This window comes from Ictalurus furcatus, chromosome 11 (genome assembly GCF_023375685.1).
Source record: "Ictalurus furcatus strain D&B chromosome 11, Billie_1.0, whole genome shotgun sequence".
Lineage (NCBI taxonomy): Eukaryota > Metazoa > Chordata > Actinopteri > Siluriformes > Ictaluridae > Ictalurus > Ictalurus furcatus.
In genome coordinates this window covers 3,748,036-3,770,478 of record NC_071265.1, presented here as the reverse complement: position 1 = coordinate 3,770,478, position 22,443 = coordinate 3,748,036, and the positions used below count along the sequence as shown (strand labels likewise).

The 22,443-nt window shown below is 38.4% G+C and overlaps 2 protein-coding genes across 2 annotated transcripts; both read left to right on the top strand.

Annotated features, from left to right (window-relative positions):
* The first annotated feature begins 3,439 nt into the window (after positions 1-3,439).
* On the top strand, positions 3,440-5,392 carry LOC128615051 (circumsporozoite protein-like). Its single transcript, XM_053636877.1, has 2 exons — positions 3,440-3,465; positions 3,590-5,392. Exons 1-2 carry the CDS (start codon positions 3,445-3,447, stop codon positions 3,935-3,937), a joined length of 369 nt encoding a protein of 122 aa, XP_053492852.1. The 5' UTR covers positions 3,440-3,444; the 3' UTR covers positions 3,938-5,392.
* An 8,860-nt stretch (positions 5,393-14,252) lies between these two features.
* On the top strand, positions 14,253-22,046 carry LOC128614846 (polymeric immunoglobulin receptor-like). Its single transcript, XM_053636482.1, has 6 exons — positions 14,253-16,534; positions 18,016-18,360; positions 18,967-19,080; positions 19,217-19,321; positions 21,031-21,062; positions 21,175-22,046. Exons 1-6 carry the CDS (start codon positions 16,195-16,197, stop codon positions 21,733-21,735), a joined length of 1,497 nt encoding a protein of 498 aa, XP_053492457.1. The 5' UTR covers positions 14,253-16,194; the 3' UTR covers positions 21,736-22,046.
* Positions 22,047-22,443: the final 397 nt, after the last annotated feature.

Sequence of the window (22,443 nt, the reverse complement as noted above, 5' to 3'; positions counted from 1 at the left end):
TGTTTTATCAAAAGAAACATCAGATTTATATGTAAATTTACTGTATAACTGTCTAAGTGTTGTTAATCAGAGCTAGGACACATATACACATATAAACTGATCTGACTGGTTGTGATTTGCAGATCTGTCCTGTGAGAAGTCCATCAGTAAGACTGTCCATGTAGGAGGAGATTTGACTGTCAGCTGTAAATACCCAGAATCGCTCTGGAGTGACTCCAAGTTTCTTTGCAAGACGAGGCTGCAACGTGCTGCTTGTTCTTATAAAGCATCTGTTAATGAAAGTAGAAAATATGTAAATGAGGGGAAATTCTCCTTGTATGATGACGGAGAAACACAAATGTTGACTGTGAGTATTAGAAATGTAACTGAGCAGGACTCTGGTGAATACTGGTGTGGAGCTGAAGCAGACTGGACATCTGATCATGGATACAAGGTTTATTTCACACAGATCCACCTGACAGTTACTGGTGAGTTTGTATGAGTAAAGCTGCTATTCTGTAATTTCAGACCATTCTGACAGCTTGATTGATCTTAGAATGTATTTTATATTCTTGCTCTATTGGAAGAGAGGTTTTGCTTCTTATTGAAATACATTTGCTTACTTCAAGCATTTATTCATCAACAGAAAAAGAAAATGAATTCATTCATCTTCACAGAGTCACATCCTCATTGACACTTAACAGTAATGTAGTGCAGCCATTCCACTTCTCAGCATGTTTGTGGGAGTGGGAGAAAACCAGAGAACCCGGAGGAATCACAGAACAGAACATGTAAAAACTTCATGTAGACAGTAACCCGAGCTGTAGACTTACTGAAAAACATCTGCTGTACTCACAGAGACCAGGATGCTCATAATGAATCCCACTATCAGGCTACACCCAGAGGTGGATGGGTTCTCTTATGAGTCTGGTTCCTCTCAATGTCCTCACTACTTATAATATTTTGGCATTTAACACCAAATTTTTACTCTCAACACTTTTATACATAAGAGCCCTGTACTGCTTTCAGGCATATGCTGGATCTACATACGACTCCTTTATCATCCAAACTATCTATATGTTTCTGTGCTTTAGATCCACGTGTCCCTGTTTCAGCATCAGTGCCAACAATATATTCATCATCTTTACCAACATCATCATCATCTTCATCATCATCATCAATGTCTACACCAACTTCTCTTGAAGGAGGTGATTATACTTTCATGCACCTCACGCCCACAGTCTAACTACATGACTATGATGTGACTATGATGATCAGGTTTTTCTGAATGATCAGTGTGTAGTTTAATGTGATCGTCTGACTGATCTCGTATTTCTCTTCCAGGATTTCCAGCTTTCACTGTGATCACTGTGTCTGTAATTCTGCTGCTGCTTCTGACTGGAGTCATATTCCTCATTGTGATTCTACATAGGAGACGCAGGACGCAAAGTACACAAACACACACACACACACACCATAGAACAGGGGTGCCCAATATGTCGATCGCAAAGGAAGTGCGGGTAGATCGCTAAATAATAATAATAAAAAAATGATGTTAGTTGATGTACAGGGCAGCCAGTCTGAGATCTCGTCTTTTCTCTCACCACGCGTGTGCGATCAAGCGCGCCAGTGCTAAAGGCTAGCGAGCGAAATCGCGGGGAGAGGACATTTTTCAGTCTTTTAAAGACTTCATTGACAAAACCCAGCTCCCAGTGTGCAAATTGATATCAGTCAATGGTTGGCAGCACAAATGGATTCATTGCCAAGTGCAGGGAAGACGATGCTTTCCCTGACTTCCTTAACTACCACTGCATAATACACCATAAGCCTTATGCGCAAAAATGCTAAACATGAAAGAGATCATGGATGTGGCAACAAAGATCGCCTGTTCTATAAGTGCTAAATCACTTCAAAGACAGCTGTTCCGTGCGCATCTGGAGAAGGCAGACTGCGACCACTCTGAGCTCCTGCTACACACTGATGTGAGATGGCTTAGTAGGGGTAAATTCCTGCAGAGATTTCGAGAGCTCTGTCCGGAGATAAGGGAGTTTCTTTTTGCTGTTAAACATGCAGAATACACCCAGCTCAATGATGATCAGTGGCTGCTGGACGTTTTTTTAACCGAGCATTTTTAACCGATCTGACCAACTTAATTTGGAGCTGCAAGGAAAAGACAAAAATTAAAGGCAGTTAATGCCTTTAAACGGAAAATGCAACTTCTGTCCTCAAAGCTGCAGCGCCATGATTTTGGGAACTTCCAAAACCTTTGACGCAGCGGAAGGATTGTGCGCACTGCACGCTACACGGAGCAGATTGACAGCTGTTGGTCAGAGTTTGACAGACGCTTTCAAGACTTTGCTTTATTGGAGGCATTCGCCACATTCATGTGCTACCCATTCAGGGACAATGACTACGTTTACATGGACAGCAGTAATCTAATTATTGACCTTAATCTGAGTAAGATAATAATGTGATTAAGGTGTTTAAATGTCACTACTACACCTCCATAATGCGACTAAAACAGGAATACTCCACCTGTCTTAATTAGATTATTGCTTACTTCGATTATGACTTTAATTAGATTAAGGTAATTAAAAATTGCTGTTTACATGGTAGTTTCTTAATCAGAGTATGGTCTTAATCGGATTAAGAGTGGATTATTGTTGTCCGGGTAAACGCAGCTAATGTTGAGGTTGATTCACTCGCATCGAAAATTGCAACGCTGTTTCACCTGAACTCGTCTGAAGTGGAGGATGAGATTTTGAAACTACAGACTAACATTCAGCTGAAGTCCAGGGCTCATGGACAGTTTTGGAACTTACTCACAGGGGAAAAGTACCCAAACATGAGGAAATGTGCAACCTCCTTGACTGCATTATTTGGCTCTACTTATTTATGTGAGTCAGCCTTTTCCCTCATGAAGATTATTAAGTCCAAATACCGTTCCACAATGACTGATCATCATTTGGAGTCCTGCTTGAGGCTGGGTACCAGCAGCTACTGTCCGGACTATGCAAACCTGGCTGATTCTATTCAGTGCAAGTCATCAGAGTAAGGTATTGACCAAAAATGTACTGAACTGTAGTGTGCCATAAGGGTTCATGCAGTTATGCAAGGTACATGAACATATATATTGTGTGTGTGTATATATATATTTGAAGTATACACAGTATATATATATAAATAAATATATGTTTCGCATTTTTAGTGTAGGTAGATCTCTTTGACTGCTCATGTTAAAAGTAGCTCGCAAGTCAAAAAAGTGTGGGCACCCCTGCCATAGAAAATGATGTTGGACTGCTACGTGACTGATTCTCCTGCCAGTTAGTGTTATAGTCATATAATCAATAACACGTCAGACTCACGTCAAAAGTGTTTCAGTCATACATGTGGTGTCTGTACTTATAAAGATTAAAGTAACACTTGTTCTTTTTGTTTCCTCATCTTCCTGCAGGCCCAGGAGTAATGACACCAACTTACAGAGAGGTGAGTACAAATTAACAGTAAAACAACTCATTTACTCCAATAATTCTAAAACTTCTCTTTTTTATTATTATAATTTCAGACAAATGGAGATTATGAAAATGACCCAAATGTGCTTCATTTCCAGTCAAGACAAATGACCAACCAATCAGATTCAGTCTACCAAAGCCTGAACCCCAACACCAACCAATCAGATTCGGTCTACAACAGTCTGAACCCCAACACCAACCAATCAGATTCAGTCTACCAAAGTCTGAACCCCAACACCAACCAATCAGATTCAGTCTACCAAAGTCTGAACCCCAACACCAACCAATCAGATTCAGTCTACCAAAGTCTGAACCCCAACACCAACCAATCAGATTCAGTCTACCAAAGTCTGAACCCCAACACCAACCAATCAGATTCAGTCTATCAAAGTCTGAATCCCAACACCAACCAATCAGATTCAGTCTACCAAAGTCTCAAGTATTAAACCGACCAGTTGGACACAGTTGGAGTCAGAAATTGCCCTCTAACCAATGAGATTGATGCTGCCAGATTCTCTATTAAACTGGACTGGCCTCTTACTTGAAAATTATTCTAGTTTCAAACTAAATTATGGAATAACCTCTCAAGATCAGATAATGTAAATGATTAGTTTTTCAAAAAGCCAGTTTATCGCTGTTCAGAAGTTTGCTATATGCTTGGAAACCAGCACATGGAAGTGCTGAGAGCCTTCATCCTCATCCTGAAATGTGGTCAAATAAAGTCTATAAAAGATGCCATTTCATATGTTAGATATCATGTGTTCTGTGATTACCTGATGCTGAAAGTTTGTGCTTCTGGCTTTGTTTTGAGAGTCAGGATTTGAGTTGTTCACAAAATTACACACACCTCCTTCAAGTTACATTTCTGATGTGTAATGATTTTCATAACCTCCATGACACAGGGTTAGAGGTTAGTTAGAAGTTTCAGCTCAATAGCCACGCTCAACAATCAACAGTGAACATTTATTATTATTTATTGTTATTTTTATCATGAATCATCATTTATCATTCCCTACTTTAATCACTTTTAATCATTTTATACAATAATTTTCCATATTAATGCTGTAATGATGCATTTGCCTCCTAATGTTTTTAGAACTTTGGGATGAGTAAGCTTAGCCACACACTGATTTTTACTGATTTACTTATTTACTTATAATTTCATGATTATAATTACTATTCTCTGTCTTTTTTATTTTCACTTTGATTATTAAACATTTAATTAATCATAAAGGGGAGTGTAGAATATTATGTATTTTAAACTCCACTCAATGCTTCCTGTGTGTTGTACGTTTACTCCTTTACATTTTGAGTACTGCATCGATAATGGACTGTGGTTGCTATGCGTTACTTGGTAGGTTCTATTTTCTAGACTTAGGTCACTTTGAGTTTCCAGCCACAGAGGGTTTGTAAGAAAGAGAGTCAAAGGTTACAGGTGTTTTGGATGATGAGACCATGAAGGGGTCAAATGAATAAATGAATAAATTCTGTCTCCAGCCCTCCACTTTTGTGGCTGCCTGCATCTCTTTATGAAGAAAAAACTACACTATGAAATTCTGTGCTTCAGGTCTTTCTCCTGGTCCAAATAACAAACTTCCAAAAACTTGACAAATGAAACAAAAGCAGCAGCAGCTGAAATGGGAAATGTTATGCGATCATGGACTTTGTAAATTTGTAATTCTGTTCTTATTCTCTTCACATTAAGAACAAAAAGCAGTTAGACAGATTCAGGGATATTTCTGGGGGATATAAGAACATATTCTGGTACAGTTTCATTGTAATTGTTAGATCCTTGGCTACACACCCTTCCACACTTCAGTACTCACAGACAATGGTCTACTTACCCCTGGCTCCGCCCACTTACAGGCTTCTTAACATGACATGAACCTGGACTATTTCAGTACTGACCTGAACAATTGCTGCTCCAAAGCACTTATAATGGTCATGCACGTTACACACGCACAATGTGATTCGAGCCTTCTCTTGAGTTTTGGTCACATTTTTATTCTTACATGGATGTAGTGCTTCCCTCTTGTGTGTCTCACATTATCCTCTAGATGGCAGCAGCAGCATCAGACCAACTCACAATAAACACTTTAACTCTATTGATCACTGCTGTAACTCTCCACCTGTGGACTCAGAGCTGTGTTTTAAATGAAGATAAATCAGATAAGCAGTAAATAAATTTAAAAGATCAATAATGAAAAGGAAAATAAATGATGGGGAGATGTCATGTGACCCTATGCAATGCAGAGTTACTCTTACCACACCCACATTGATTATTTCTTGTTTAATTGCTCTCATACCACAACAAAAGTACATTATACAAAACACATGATACTTTTTATCTGTTTATAGGTGCATTTCATGCTGTAGTTAATATTATCACTTATGATACAGTAGCTATAAACAGTCGCTCCCTCACCAGCCTCTCTTTTTTCTCTCACTTGAAGTTAATAAGACAGAAATACAGGAGAGACTGGAGAGCGCAAGTCCTATTTCCTGAAAACAATCCCGTGGAGGAAAACACATTGACTATTACAAAGTGCTGACACTGAAGACTCTGCCTTTAAATGTTATAAAACATTAATCACCATCTTAATGACCATCTTCTGAATCAAGAATTCAGCAGCGCTTTGATATATTAGTCACTAGTGTATTATTAATTCTTTTAAACAAGCACACTGTGGGCCATCTACAGCACATTATAATCAAGTTTTGTGTTTCTGATGTTCACTTGTTATATTTTGGACCTAAATTATTCAACCATGTTCTGAAAAAAAAGCTTTTTATATATCAGTTTATTTCTTTGATGTGGTGTCCCGACATATAATATATCATTTAAAGTATATTCATTCATTCATCTTCAGTATTCTCTTTATTCTGGTCAGAGTCATCTGGATTCTAACCAGAGAACAGTAGCATTGGATGGATGGGTGGGTGGATGTGTGGATAGACAGGTGGGCGGATGGATGTGTGTATGGCTGGAAGGATGGACGGACGGGTGGGTGGACAGAAGGGTGGGTGGATGGACGAGTGGATGGATGGATGGATTAAACATGCTGCTTAAACATGGTGCCTGTCACAAATGACTGGTGGAACATATGTAGCATCCTGTTGTATTTGTTCTTTTCTCAATAAGTAGAGTCTGCTCTGTCCCTTCTTGTAAACAGCATCTTGCATAGTCTTAATGTGTTCTGATTCACCAGTGGTTGTATGTCATGAATGAAATTTTCTGAGCAAGGAATGAGTAGAACATTGAGTAGAAACCTTTTGAAAGTTCTGATCAGATTCTACTAGGGGTTTAAAAAAAAAAAAACAATTCAAATCCTAAAATCATAAAATCGGTCCAACAGTCTATGATATGGCACATATCACACTTTACAACATAAAATGAATAACTGAAACGAATCATATTAGATCAAACCTGAACTGAATTGTTGGTGCTGAACCGAGTCATATTGAATCAGCAGGGAATTGAAGTGTATGCGATCGTTACTGTATTGTTTGGTTATATAGAATAGCATAGAATAGAATAGAAACCTTTATTGTCTTTGCATAGAAATACAATGAAATTGCGCATTTTAATTGCCCTGTATCGCCTTCCCGAGGGCAGGAGGGCAATCAGGTAGTGACCAGGGTGGGAAGAGTCCTTAACAATGTTTTTTGCTCTGGATAGGTAGCAGGTGTTTGTAATGTCTTGTAGTGAGGGGAGAGGGCAGCCAATGATGTTCTGCACTGTGTTGATGACCCTGTAGAGCTTTTTTGTCAGCTACTGAGCAGCCCCCATACCACACTGTGAGGCAGTATGTTAAAACACTCTCTATAACAGAGTGTTGGTGCTGCTGTGCCTTTTTAACACCAGCTGTCATGTTTTCACTCCAGGAGAGACTGTCCCATATGTGGATTCCCAGGAATTTAAAACTGTGAACTGTTTCCACACAGTCTCCATTTATAAATATGAAAGTCTTTGATGTTTTGGTGTTAAGTTGTTTTCAGAGCACCATGATGTCAGCTTTCAGACCTCTTCATAATAGTCAGATTCCTCTCCTCCAGAAATGAGTCAGGCAATGTAAAACACATCAGTTTGTGTATATTCTGCCAAGTCCTTGAACAAATCCCATTCAGTCTTTACAAAGCAGCCTTGTAGTTGGAAAGTTGGAATAGTGCACCCTCAGGCCAAGTTATAATAGTTATACTGTATATATATATATATATATATATATATATATATATATATATATATATATATATATATATATATATATATTTTGTGTGGCCACCATTATTTTCCAGCACTGCCTTAACCCTCTTGGGCATGGAGTTCACCAGAGCTTCACAGGTTGCCACTGGAGTCCTCTTCCACTCCTCCATGACGACATCACGGAGCTGGTGGATGTTAGAGACCTTGTGCTCCTCCACCTTCCGTTTGAGGATGCCCCACAGATGCTCAAGAGGGTTTAGGTCTGGAGACATGCTTGGCCAGTCCATCACCTTCACCCTCAGCTTCTTTAGCAAGGCAGTGGTTGTCTTGGAGGTGTGTCTGGGGTCGTTATCATGCTGGAATACTGCCCTGCGGCCCAGTCTCTGAAGGGAGGGGATCATGCTCTGCATCAGTACGTCACAGTACATGTTGGCATTCATGGTTCCCTCAATGAACTGTAGCTCCCCAGTGCCGGCAGCACTCATGCAGCCCCAGACCATGACACTCCCACCACCATGCTTGACTGTAGACAAGACACACTTTCCACCCCTTCAACCTCTGCAGCAATGCTGGCAGCACTCATACGTCTATTTCCCAAAGACAACCTCTGGATATGACGCTGAGCATGTGCACTCAACTTCTTTGGTCGACCATGGCGAGGCCTGTTCTGAGTGGAACCTGTCCTGTTAAACCGCTGTATGGTCTTGGCCACCGTGCTGCAGCTCAGTGTCAGGGTCTTGGCAATCTACTTACAGCCTAGGCCATCATTATGTAGAGCAACAATTCTTTTTTTCAGATCCTCAGAGAGTTCTTTGCCATGAGGTGCCATGTTGAACTTCCAGTGACCAGTATGAGGGAGTGTGAGAGCGATGACACCAAATTTAACACACCTGCTCCCCATTCACACCTGAGACCTCGTAACACTAACAAGTCACATGACACCGGAGAGGGAAAATTGCTAATTGGGCCCAATTTGGACATTTTCACTTAGGGGTGTACTCACTTTTGTTGCCAGCGGTTTAGACATTAATGGCTGTGTGTTGAGTTATTTTGAGGGGACAGCAAATTTACACTGTTACACAAGCTGTACACTCACTACTTTACACTGTAGCAAAGTGTCATTTCTTCAGTGTTGTCACATGAAAAGATATCATCAAATATTTACAAAAATGTGAGGGGTGTACTCACTTTTGTGAGATACTGTATATATATAAAAGAAGATTCAAATCTGTTAAAGAAAGTAGAAAATATGTAAATGAGGGGAAATTCTTCCTGTATGATGACGGAGAAACACAAATGTTGACTGTGAATATTAGAAATGTAACTGAGCAGGACTCTGGTGAATACTGGTGTGGAGCTGAAGCATCCTGGACATCTGATCATGGATACAAGGTTTATTTCACACAGGTCGACCTGACAGTTACTGGTGAGTTTGTCTGAGTAAAGCTGACATTCTGTAATTTCTTACACACATTACATTAAAGGGACACTCCATCCAAAATGCAAACTTTAACCATCGATACAGCTATTGTAAACATGTCTACTTGAGTCTTACAGTGATGACACAGCGGGCTCTGTAGCAAGATTTGCTTTAAAACGTCCTGATTATATATCTTGGTGATGGACACCAAATTTTAAAGACTGCAATGCTTGTGGTATATATTTGGGTTGGAGTGGAATGGTAGCAATGCTCACTAGATAATAGTATGTTTAGGAAAGCAAGATTGCTAGCTGGCAACTGCTAATAACAACAACTCTGCTTTGTATGTCAATTATTGCAGTTGAGGAGATCACTTACTCAAGCGACATGACTCAGTGGGTGAGGATTTATTTTGCAACACAAGTAGCTACCATAATGTTAGTCAGCCCTGTTACATTATTATTGACCTTTGTGTTAATGACCTTACTATCCATCTTACTAGTAGTTAACATGATTAAGCTGATTAAGCAGGTGGAATCAGGTGTTGGGTTGGAATGAAAACTTGCATCCAAGCACACACACACACACACACACACACACACACACACACACACACACACACACACACGCACGCACACACACACACAGCCCTGATGCTCTTTTGCACTAATTAAAAAAAATAAATAAATCAAATAATGACACGACATTATGAAAGAAAATCTAATTTGTTGATTGTGTAGAAATACATTTTAAGGTGGAAAACTATGAAGAAAACTGTGAAAGGCCTTTCAACACCATTCTGTTGTATTAATTAATTAATTAAATGCAGTATTATGTAACTTACAAATCTGTCTTTTTGGACAAATTATTAATGCTATATGATCAGTGCTGCATTAAGCCTTTGCGGGCCCGGGGATAATGCATTCCTTGGGGCCTCAATTATATGCCAGTTAAATTCCATCAACTGGTAAATCAAATGAGCAATCTTATTATTATTATTATTATTATTATTATTATTATTATTATTTCATTCAGCCTAGCTAAATATATTGTAGTTGATATTGTAGTTGATGTAATAAAATTAGCCTCATTATTGTTTATCAAAGTCTAGGAGTTCTATATATTTTTTAAAAGAAAGTTTTAAGCTTAGGTATTTTGCTTAGAGTTTCTTAATTTCTGTTTCTTCTGTTGCTGCTCTTTTCTCTTTTTAAAGGGAAACTCTCCTTAGTTTAGAAGTCCTGGAAAATTCTACAGCGCCATCACAGTCATCTAACATGAACTCCATGGAAAATCTCCGGTGGGATTTGAAGAAGATGGTTGCAGCATGAAAAACCCAAGAATATTACTGAACTGGAGGCCATTGATTTGAAGTATTTCAACTGCTGTTGTTTCATTTGTTCATCGCAAACAGCTGAAAGTCTGTACATTTCAACAACAAGCCTGATTTGCAGTGGGGTTGAATCATTTTGATTGAAACTGTATGATTGTTTGATTAATGAATGTTTTTTTTGCATTCCAGTTTTTAATGCAGGACTGGACTGAAAAAGGAAAGTTTCCTTAAAGCCTCAATTTGCTGACAGTTAATATAGTGAGTGTAGGATTGTATTAATAATACAATCTAGCAAAATGAGCGTTTTTTTTTTTTTTAGAACTTATCATTTTTTTTTGTATATGTCCGCAGGTTGCTGTTAAATTTATCATCAGAGATGAGTACCATGGAATGATGACCACTGTAAGTATTTTAAGTCTGCGATTCAGAGAATCAGTACAGTGCAAATAACAACCACGTTATAGACCAGATATTAACTACAATTGTGTGTCCATTTGCTCAAACCTGCTCATTTAGACCACAGCAATTCTTCTCCCAATCATTTTCCAAATTCACATTTTATAAGCTATAATTTAGAATATATATATATATATATATATATATATATATATATATATATATATATATATATATATATATATAAATGAAAGATTGCTGAAACCTTTCTATCTCGGCTATTTATAGATTCAGTGTATTTACTCTGACCTCATGCTAACTATGTCTGTTCTAATTTTAGCCCGACAACACATCGCTCCCTACAGAGGTGTTATTGATGCAGATATTGTCCAAGCCGATTCCCAATCCGAATGTGCTGGTGCTGCTGGAATGGTTTGAGATACCCGATTTCTTTGTCTTGATCCTGGAGCGACCCAGTCCCTGCATGGACCTCCAACAATTCTGTGATACTCTTCACAATGGTAAACTGTCTGAACCCCTTGCTCGAGACATCATGCTACAGTTGGTTAAGGCTGCTCTTCACTGCTATGACTGTGGAGTTTATCATACTGACATCAAGACTGCGAATGTCCTCATCAACACAGAGACGCTACAAATTAAGTTGATAGATTTCGGCAGTGGCTTTTTGCTTAAGGACACCCCTTGCAGGGAATGCCCAGGTAAGTCCATAATACTATGGGATAGAACGTAAGAGAATGCAGTGGAGAACCAGGTTTGTGATGGTGCTGATGGTTGTTGCTCGTTCTTGTACACTCAGGCAGTATGTGCTATGTCCCTTGAGCACTTTCCTCAACCTGCTACTGTCTTGACTCTGGGCAAAATCCTTTATGAGCTAATGCATGGAGACCTGCCCTTTCAGTCAACTGAGAGTTTACATGGTTATACTTAAAAAGAAAAAAGTGTACAGCTTTGTAGAGTTCTCGAATCTGATTGGTTAGAAGGTGTTGATTAATTTCTTATAACCAACCAGATTCGAGAATTCACTCTGGAAGCAAGAATTCTATAGAAACAACTTACAAACAAGGAATTTTATACAGAAAGCTTCGCTGTTTGTTTCTACCATTTGTCAGTACTTATTAAATTCAACATTACACCAAAACCACGTCATAAAAGTACGATTCTTCAGCTTCATGTTAATGTGCTCATTCTACTACCGTCTTGTTTCTATAGGAACACCTGACAGAGGGGATTGTATAGAGGACTCGTCACATAAACAGATTAAAAATGTGATTCTCATTGATATGGTGAAATTATGTGTAAGGAGTTGTTTATTTATCATTTATAGAAGGAGTCTCCAGTTTCAGTTTGCAGAAGAGTTTACACTTCATGGTGTCTTGCTTGATTACATGACGAGCCGTTTGTAGGTGTTATAACAGAAGCGATAACAGTAAGTAAATTGTTTTAGTACATTAAATGTAGCTATAAATGGATAAACCGTACGACGTGCTGTTCTTTAATAAATAAATTTGGCCAACTTCTGTGGTACAAGAGGAATAAAACACTTCAGGAAGTGCTGTTATAGCAAAAGAATCAGCTTCAAGGTGGTAAGAGTCACTCCGTTTAATCCTGTTGTTGATTATTTTCCTATCTTAAATTAAGTTTTATTACTTACTTAATGTATACTTACTTGAGATTATTCTCTGTTGTAAATTAATTCAGTTTTACCAAACTGCATGTGACGTAATACTTCATGAGCGGCTGAAATATTAACCAATCACAGAAAGGAGGCGGGAAAATAACTAACCAATCGTAACGCAGGAGGCAGCGTTTGTTGCTTACGGGTGGGATAAAAAGATTTACGCTGGTTGGGAACGAAAGAAAAAATCTCCAAGTAATAAAGAGGTCAATACATTATAATAAATATAATAATACAGAGATTTAAATAGTTTATATGATTAAAAATTCTGTTTTGTATTTGAAATATGATTTCGTTCTCCCATAAAGCGACACAGTGTTTATTTATTTTAAGAGCTGAAGTGCTGCCATCTTGTGGTAGAAGGGAGTTACTACTACTAATACACAAAAAGTAATTAGAAAATAATAATAATAATAATAATAATAATAATAATAATAATAATAATAATAATAATAATGAGTAGGAGGAGAAGAAGAAGAAGAAGAAAAATAAATTTATACACTATACATTTAAATAGTATATTAAATACTATTAAAAAAAATTAAATGGCATGAGTCAAGGTAATAAAATCACAAATAGAAACAGTATAAAATAAGTGATAAAATAACATCCCATAGCACAAAACAAACACTCTTCAACATAAAGAAGAAATATATATTTTTAATATGTGATTTTGTACATTTTTAATAAATAGGCATTGAATTGTTGTTTATTCATCATTAATGCAATAAATCCCCAACAAAAACTCCACAATTATGGCCCTTTAGATGTACACAAACACGAGTCTGGACCCTGTATTATAGCTACTGCCACTAAAACTCTAAGCAAAAATATGTTTAAAAAGAATTAAATCAATTAAAAAAAATAGTCAAATAAATAAATACAAACAAACACATTAATATAACATTAAATAAGACTTAGGAACATAATATACTTTGTAACATAGATAATGCATAAAAATCTCCTAACAATCAGTTACTAAAAATATTGATAAATGAGGCGCATTATGAGCGAGCAAGCCAGTGGAGTGGAAACTTGAGGAAAAAAATGCAAGAAGAAAACTCTGGAGCTGGAGCCAGGACTCAACAGGGGACTTCATCTTCTCATCTTCCTCTGCTCAGTCTCATGGGGAATTCCTCCTTCCACTTGCTCACTGAGGGGTTAAAAGCATCTGCAAATCTGCTCTGAGACAATCTGTGCTGTGGACAGCGACTAAGAATAAGATCTATACGACTTGGATCCGACTACGACTGAGATTTTTCATTTCAACATTGTTTTATTAATTAATTAATGTATTTATTAGTAAAGTATTCTGGACTACACACTGGAACACAGCACATTAAATCTACTCTGTTACACAGTTGAGGTCATGGGTGTACATACGACTTCAATCTAGAAAATGTTAATCATATAAATTAAAAAAATAAGAAAAATAAGAAAAAATGCATACATAAAAAAAAAAACAAAAACAAAAAAAAAAACTTACACCCCCCACCCCCCGGTCTCTTAATGTATCGTGTTGCCTTCTTGAGCATCAGTGAACGTTTGCACCTTTTGTAATAATCGTGTACGAGTCCCTCAGTCCTCCTCAGTGTGAAAAGATGGATCTCGGCATCATATAGCCGCTGTTAGAAAGAGGGTCAAATATGCAGAAGATGCTGGAAAAGTAAAGAATGTGCAGGACCTGGAGGATTTTATCTGAAGAACGGTGGGCGGTTTAACTGCTCAGGACAAACAAGGGACTCGTGAACAACTCTCACAAAACATTATATGGTTCACCATCCAGGTAACGACACGCAGTGTTAATAATCGAGCGTGTGTAAACTTTTGATCTGGTTCATTTATGTAAATTCAGTTATTATTGTGTCTTGTGGACTATAATGTAAACATCTGTTATGTGAAATAGCTTATTCATATAATTTTTATAATCCGTCTTATTAAAAAAAATTACATTTTGCAGATTCTGCAAGGAGTATGTAAACTAATTTGTTGCAGTCGCAAAAAAAAAAACAAAAAAAAAAAAACAAAAAAAAAAAACTAGATGAACAACTAATATGTTTTCCACGTAATGAAGGATGGGACGGATGCAATTCCTGAAAAGAGCTTTTAATAAAGAGAGACAGGCAGACAAATCCAAATCATGAGACAATAGTGAGGTCAAGAAAGAGGCAATGAGTCAGGCGATTGTCAAACAGGTATAAACTGGGCAAGGCTAGACTTGAGAACGAGAAACAAGAACAGGGTACAAACACTTGGTACGGTTATAACACTCAATACGAAGTTCAAAAAGACACGAGGGGTTTAAATGACAAACGTAATCGTAAAGTGTGCAAACGCATCGAGCTCGCGCTTCGAGCTTGCACAACGAGCTTGCAGTTCAGGTCTCCGTGCACGCTGCACGCTACAGCGCTGGGGGGAGGGGAGTCGTGACAGACCCCCTCCCAAGAGCACACTCTTCTCCCCTGCCGGTCCTGGCCCAAAATGTTTTCAGCTGAACTGGGAGACTGAGCGGCGTCCTCAGTTGAGCAGGAAGGCAGAGAGGCGTCCTCAGCAGAGCAGGAAATCGTAGCGTCATGCTCCATTGACTCTGCTGGATGAACTTGCTTTTCCGTGTCAGAAGACTCGGGTTTGAGCAGAACTTGGTTTTCTGTGTCAGAAAACTCGGGTTTGAGCAGAACTTGGTTTTCTGTGTGAGAAAACTCGGGTTTGAGCAGAACTTGGTTTTCTGTGTCAGAAGACTTGGGTGTGGGCAGAACTTGGTTGTCCTTATCAGCAACCTCAGACAGGAACTTGGCATGGAAGGTCGCCTCGTCGAGCTAAATCTGGAATTGTTGAAATTATTGAAATCTGAAACTGTGCTGTCTCTTTCACCTCGGACACGAGTCGACACAAATGAACACACACTCACAAATTTACAAAGTCAAGCGTGACAGTTTGAATCCATTTGAAAGTGTCTCTGCTGCATTTTGCTCACACACTTCACACATATGTTTGGTGTGAACAGTTTCCTCACAGAGACACGGCAAGGCAAGTTTATTTATATTGCACAGTTCATACACAATGGTAATTCAAAGTGCTTTACATAAAAATTATGTAGAAAATACAAGGCATTAAAAAATATATAAGAACAAAAAATAAAAGTAAGAAATAAAAACTTGAAAAATGAATTAAAATGAGCAAGTGATAAAAAAGAATTTTAAAAAATTATGGGTAAAGAGGGGAAAAACTGAAATGATATAGATCAATCAGTAAAGTGCAGCATAGTGTTCAGTCAGTAAATGCAAGGCTAAATAGATGTGTTTTCAGTCTGGTTTTAAATGTGACCAGCGTTTGTCCACATCTTACTTCTTCTGGAAGCTGGTTCAGAAGGGGCAATGGAAAAAGAGTCAGGGGAAGTGGACGTTGTTTCACTTTCTTTTTAAGACAAAAATCTGGGTGGGTCAGAGATTGTGACAGACTTTTAAGCGAGCCTTTGAAAGAACAGGAGCTTTAATATCTTTCTGAAGTGGAGTTGGTGTGGAGATCTGGGAGTGTGAACTCAGGATGAAGATCCTCCTCATCTTCACCCTCTGTCTGATCTCAGGTAAAGAAATGCACTTCAGAATAATCCTCACTATCAGCAGCAGTGTTACATGAAGTAAGGTTTTGCTCAGATGGATGTTTGGTGTTTTGTTAGATGGAGGAGCCTCCAAGGAAGTAACAGGATATTCAGGAGGACGAGTCCTTATCAAGTGCAAGTATCATACAGAATACAGAGAAAACCAAAAATATTTCTGTAAGCGTTCATGGACATACTGTTCTGACCAAATAAAGTCAGGAGCTAAAATCGAGTGGATAAATTCAGGAAGATTCTCACTGTTTGATGACACCAAATCAGCAGTGTTCAGTGTGATGATCAGAGAGCTCACTGTAGAGGACACTGGGACGTACTACTGTAGAGTTGATTTACCCAGGGGAAAAGACATTTACACACCGGTGAAACTGAAGGTAAAGGAAGGTGAGTCTCCCACCGCTGCCTTCTGTTTATCTTCCTGAACATTTAGCATCATTAGCATTATCTACACTGAAAGTACAAACAGTAGGATTTTCTATATGCTATATAATGCTTATTTATAATTATATTACAGTGGTGTTGAATGTTCAGTACTGATTGGTGTTGATTCATTTTCTATAACAGCAGCTCTGACATTAGTGCTGACTGAAAATCTCAGGTTTATGCGAATGTGCTCAATCTAATACATTATTGTTTCTATAGTAACAGCTACTTCACAGGGACTTTTACCACATAATGTACCACATTAATAGATGTGAAAACACATTATTTAATAACAAAAATATATTTTCCTTGATATGGTTAGTTTTTTTTTTTTTTTAGAAAGCCTGAATGTTTAATGAATGTTTATTCAACAGTTAAACAGAGCAGATTGAACTGTTCACTTTTTCAGTAACATGACGAGCTGCATTATGATGTCAGGTCCACCATGGACAATCTCCCCAGAGGGCACGCGTGTTTTTGAACTTCTTATTTAGTTTTAGTTCCTGTGTTTGTGCTCACCTCAGGTGTATTTCTCCTGATTAGTTTCTCTGTTTAAGTTCTGTGTTTTCTCTCCTTAGTTGCTTGGCGTTTATGTTTTCCCCTGTCATAGCCTTGTCTTAATTTTGGTTGGTTTTGCTAGGTCTTGGTTCTTTTTCTTTCTTCTGGTTATTTATTAGTTGTTTATTTAATAACGCTCATCTGCACTCGCATCAGTCTCCCTGGATTTGGTACATATGTATTTTGAGTTTGTTTTGTTTTGGGGGAGAAAATAAGAGGCTGGTGATGGAACGACTGTTTATCTCATAAATTTAATAATAATAATAATAATAATAATAATAATAATAATAGAACACTTAGTGGTGTTGTTGCCAAATACTTAGCTCCAATGGTGATTATTTTCATTAAAAACACACCCCCATGTGTTTTATTTCTTACTTATGTACGTTGTAACCATGATCTGAACTTGCTTTTAACAGGGGGCTCGGTCTCTAGAGAAGTGAGTGCATATGCAGGGGGAGGAATAAACATCAAGTGCAGGTTTCAGGATGAATATAAAGACAAACCCAAATCTTTCTGTAAGATGGGAACACATCGGTGGTGTTTTAATCCAATAACAACAAAACTACACAGTGAATGGTCACATGATGGCAGATTCTCAATTCAGGACAACAGAAGTGCAGGATTCTTCAGTGTGTTTTTCAGAGAGCTGATTACGGAGGACACTGGAACATACGCATGTGCTGTTGTTGTGTCTGATGAAATAGAGATCTACACTGTAGTGAAGCTGAAAGTAACAGAAGATGAGGAGATTTAATGATGTGTTTTATCAGAAGAAACATCAGATTTATATGTAAATTTACTGTATAACTGTCTAAGTGTTGTTAATCAGAGCTAGGACACATATACACATATAAACTGATCTGATTGGTTTTGATTTGCAGATCTGTCCTATGAGAAGTCCATCAGTAAGACTGTCCATGTAGGAGGAGATTTGATTGTCAGCTGTAAATACCCAGAATCCCTCAGGAGTGACTCCAAGTTTCTCTGCAAGACGGGGCTGCAACGTGCTGCTTGTTCTTATAAAGCATCTGTTAAAGAAAGTAGAAAATATGTAAATGAGGGGAAATTCTCCTTGTATGATGACGGAGAAACACAAATGTTGACTGTGAGTATTAGAAGTGTAACTGAGCAGGACTCTGGTGAATACTGGTGTGGAGCTGAAGCAGACTGGAAATCTGATCATGGATACAAGGTTTATTTCACACAGATCGACCTGACAGTTACTGGTGAGTTTGTATGAGTAAAGCTGCTATTCTGTAATTACAGACCATTCTGACAGCTTGATTGATCTTAGAATGTATTTTATATTCTTGCTCTATTGGAAGAGAGGTTTTGCTTCTTATTGAAATACATTTGCTTACTTCAAGCATTTATTCATCAACAGAAAAAGAAAATGAATTCATTCATCTTCACAGAGTCACATCCTCATTGACACTTAACAGTAATGTAGTGCAGCCATTCCACTTCTCAGCATGTTTGTGGAAGTGGGAGAAAACCAGAGAACCCGGAGGAATCACAGAACAGAACATGTAAAAACTTCATGTAGACAGTAACCCGAGCTGTAGACTTACTGAAAAACATCTGCTGTACTCACAGAGACCAGGATGCTCATAATGAATCCCACTATCAGGCTACACCCAGAGGTGGATGGGTTCTCTTATGAGTCTGGTTCCTCTCAATGTCCTCATTACTTATAATATTTTGTCACTTAACACCAAATTTTTACTCTCAACACTTTTATACATAAGAGCCCTGTACTGCTTTCAGGCATATGCTGGATCTACATACGACTCCTTTATCATCCAAACTATCTATATGTTTCTGTGCTTTAGATCCACGTGTCCCTGTTTCAGCATCAGTGCCAACAATATATTCATCATCTTTACCAACATCATCATCTTCATCATCATCATCATCAATGTCTACGCCAACTTCTCTTGAAAGAGGTGATTATACTTTCATGCACCTCACGCCCACAGTCTAACTACATGACTATGATGTGACTATGATGATCAGGTTTTTCTGAATGATCAGTGTGTAGTTTAATGTGATCGTCTGACTGATCTCGTATTTCTCTTCCAGGATTTCCAGCTTTCACTGTGATCACTGTGTCTGTAATTCTGCTGCTGCTTCTGACTGGAGTCATATTCCTCATTGTGATTCTACATAGGAGACGCAGGACGCAAAGTACACAAACACACACACACACACACCATAGAACAGGGGTGCCCAATATGTCGATCGCAAAGGAAGTGCGGGTAGATCGCCAAATAATAATAATAATAAATGATGTTAGTTGATGTACAGGGCAGCCAGTCTGAGATCTCATCTTTTCTCTCACCACGCGTGTGCGATCAAGCGCGCCAGTGCTAAAGGCTAGCGAGCGAAATCGCGGGGAGAGGACATTTTTCAGTCTTTTAAAGACTTCATTGACAAAACCCAGCTCCCAGTGTGCAAATTGATATCAGTCAATGGTTGGCAGCACAAATGGATTCATTGCCAAGTGCAGGGAAGACGATGCTTTCCCTGACTTCCTTAACTACCACTGCATAATACACCAACAAGCCTTATGCGCAAAAATGCTAAACATGAAAGAGATCATGGATGTGGCAACAAAGATCGCCTGTTCTATACGTGCTAGATCACTTCAAAGACAGCTGTTCCGTGCGCATCTGGAGAAGGCAGACTGCGACCACTCTGAGCTCCTGCTACACACTGATGTGAGATGGCTTAGTAGGGGTAAATTCCTGCAGAGATTTCGAGAGCTCTGTCCGGAGATAAGGGAGTTTCTTTTTGCTGTTAAACATGCAGAATACACCCAGCTCAATGATGATCAGTGGCTGCTGGACGTTTTTTTAACCGAGCATTTTTAACCGATCTGACCAACTTAATTTGGAGCTGCAAGGAAAAGACAAAAATTAAAGGCAGTTAATGCCTTTAAACGGAAAATGCAACTTCTGTCCTCAAAGCTGCAGCGCCATGATTTTGGGAACTTCCAAAACCTTTGACGCAGCGGAAGGATTGTGCGCACTGCACGCTACACGGAGCAGATTGACAGCTGTCGGTCAGAGTTTGACAGACGCTTTCAAGACTTTGCTTTATTGGAGGCATTCGCCACATTCATGTGCTACCCATTCAGGGACAACTCGCATCGAAAATTGCAACGCTGTTTCACCTGAACTCGTCTGAAGTGGAGGATGAGATTTTGAAACTACAGACTGACATTCAGCTGAAGTCCAGGGCTCATGGACAGTTTTGGAACTTACTCACAGGGGAAAAGTACCCAAACATGAGGAAATGTGCAACCTCCTTGACTGCATTAGTTGGCTCTACTTATTTATGTGAGTCAGCCTTTTCCCACATGAAGATTATTAAGTACAAATACCGTTCCACAATGACTGATCATCATTTGGAGTCCTGCTTGAGGCTGGGTACCAGCAGCTACTGTCCGGACTATGCAAACCTGGCTGATTCTATTCAGTGCAAGTCATCAGAGTAAGGTATTGACCAAAAATGTACTGAATTGTAGTGTGCCATAAGGGTTCATGCAGTTATGCAAGGTACATGAACATATATTGTGTGTGTGTATATATATATATTTGAAGTATACGCAGTATATATATAAATAAATATATGTTTCGCATTTTTAGTGTAGGTAGATCTCTTTGACTGCTCATGTTAAAAGTAGCTCACAAGTCAAAAAATTGTGGGCACCCCTGCCATAGAAAATGATGTTGGACTGCTACGTGACTGATTCTCCTGCCAGTTAGTGTTATAGTCATATAATCAATAACACGTCAAACTCACGTCAAAAGGGTTTCAGTCATACATGTGGTGTCTGTACTTATAAAGATTAAAGTAACACTTGTTCTTTTTGTTTCCTCATCTTCCTGCAGGCCCAGAAACAATGACACAAACTTACAGAGAGGTGAGTACAAATTAACAGTAAAACAACTCATTTACTCCATTAATTAATTTGACAAAACATTTCAAGTTTTTACAACTTCTAAAACTTCTCTTTTTTATTATTATAATTTCAGACAAATGAAGATTATGAAAATGACCCAAATGTGCTTCATTTGCAGTCAAGACAAATGACCAACCAATCAGATTCGGTCTATAAAAGTCTGAACCCCAACACCAACCAATCAGATTCAGTCTACCAAAATCTGAACCCCAACACCAACCAATCAGATTCGGTCTACCAAAGTCTGAACCCCAACACCAACCAATCAGATTCAGTCTACCAAAGTCTGAAACCCAACACCAGCCAATCAGATTCAGTCTATCAAAGTCTGAACCCCAACACCAACCAATCAGATTCAGTCTACCAAAGTCTGAACCCCAACACCAACCAATCAGATTCAGTCTACCAAAGTCTGAACCCCAACACCAACCAATCAGATTCAGTCTATCAAAGTATGAACCCAAACACCAACCAATCAGATTCGGTCTACCACAGTCTGAACCCCAACACCAACCAATCAGATTCAGTCTACCAAAGTCTGAACCCCAACACCAACCAATCAGATTCAGTCTATCAAAGTCTGAATCCCAACACCAACCAATCAGATTCAGTCTACCAAAGTCTCAAGTATTAAACCGACCAGTTGGACACAGTTGGAGTCAGAAATTGCCCTCTAATCAATGAGATTGTTGCTGCCAGATTCTCTATTAAAGTGGACTGGCCTCTTACTTGAAAATTATTCTAGTTTCAAACTAAATTGTGGAATAACCTCTCAAGATCAGATAATGTAAATGAATAGTTTTTCAAAAAGCCAGTTTATTACTGTTCAGAAGTTTGCTATATGCTTGGAAACCAGCACATGGAAGTGCTGAGAGCCTTCATCCTCATCCTGAAATGTGGTCAAATAAAGTGTATAAAAGATGCCATTTCATATGTTAGATATCATGTGTTCTGTGATTACCTGATGCTGAAAGTTTGTGCTTCTGGCTTTGTTTTGAGAGTCAGGATTTGAGTTGTTCACAAAATTACACACACCTCCTTCAAGTTACATTTCTGATGTGTAATGATTTTCATAACCTCCATGACACAGGGTTAGAGGTTAGTTAGAAGTTTCAGCTCAATAGCCACGCTCAACAATCAACAGTGAACATTTATTATTATTTATTGTTATTTTTATCATGAATCATCATTTATCATTCCCGACTTTAATCACTTTTAATCATTTTATACAATAATTTTCCATATTAATGCTGTAATGATGCATTTGCCTCCTAATATTTTTGGAACTTTGGGATGAGTAAGCTTAGCCACACACTGATTTTTACTGATTTACTTATTTACT

Bases quoted from the DNA above. Each gene is read 5' to 3' on its own strand.
- LOC128614846 (XM_053636482.1), top strand. From the start codon at position 16,195: ATGTTTGGTGTTTTGTTAGATGGAGGAGCCTCCAAGGAAGTAACAGGA. The intron at 18,361-18,966 runs GTGAGTTTGTAT...TCTGTGCTTTAG, and splicing joins GATCGACCTGACAGTTACTG to ATCCACGTGTCCCTGTTTCA. The intron at 21,063-21,174 runs GTGAGTACAAAT...TTATAATTTCAG, and splicing joins TGACACAAACTTACAGAGAG to ACAAATGAAGATTATGAAAA.
- LOC128615051 (XM_053636877.1), top strand. From the start codon at position 3,445: ATGACACCAACTTACAGAGAG. The intron at 3,466-3,589 runs GTGAGTACAAAT...CTTCATTTCCAG, and splicing joins TGACACCAACTTACAGAGAG to TCAAGACAAATGACCAACCA.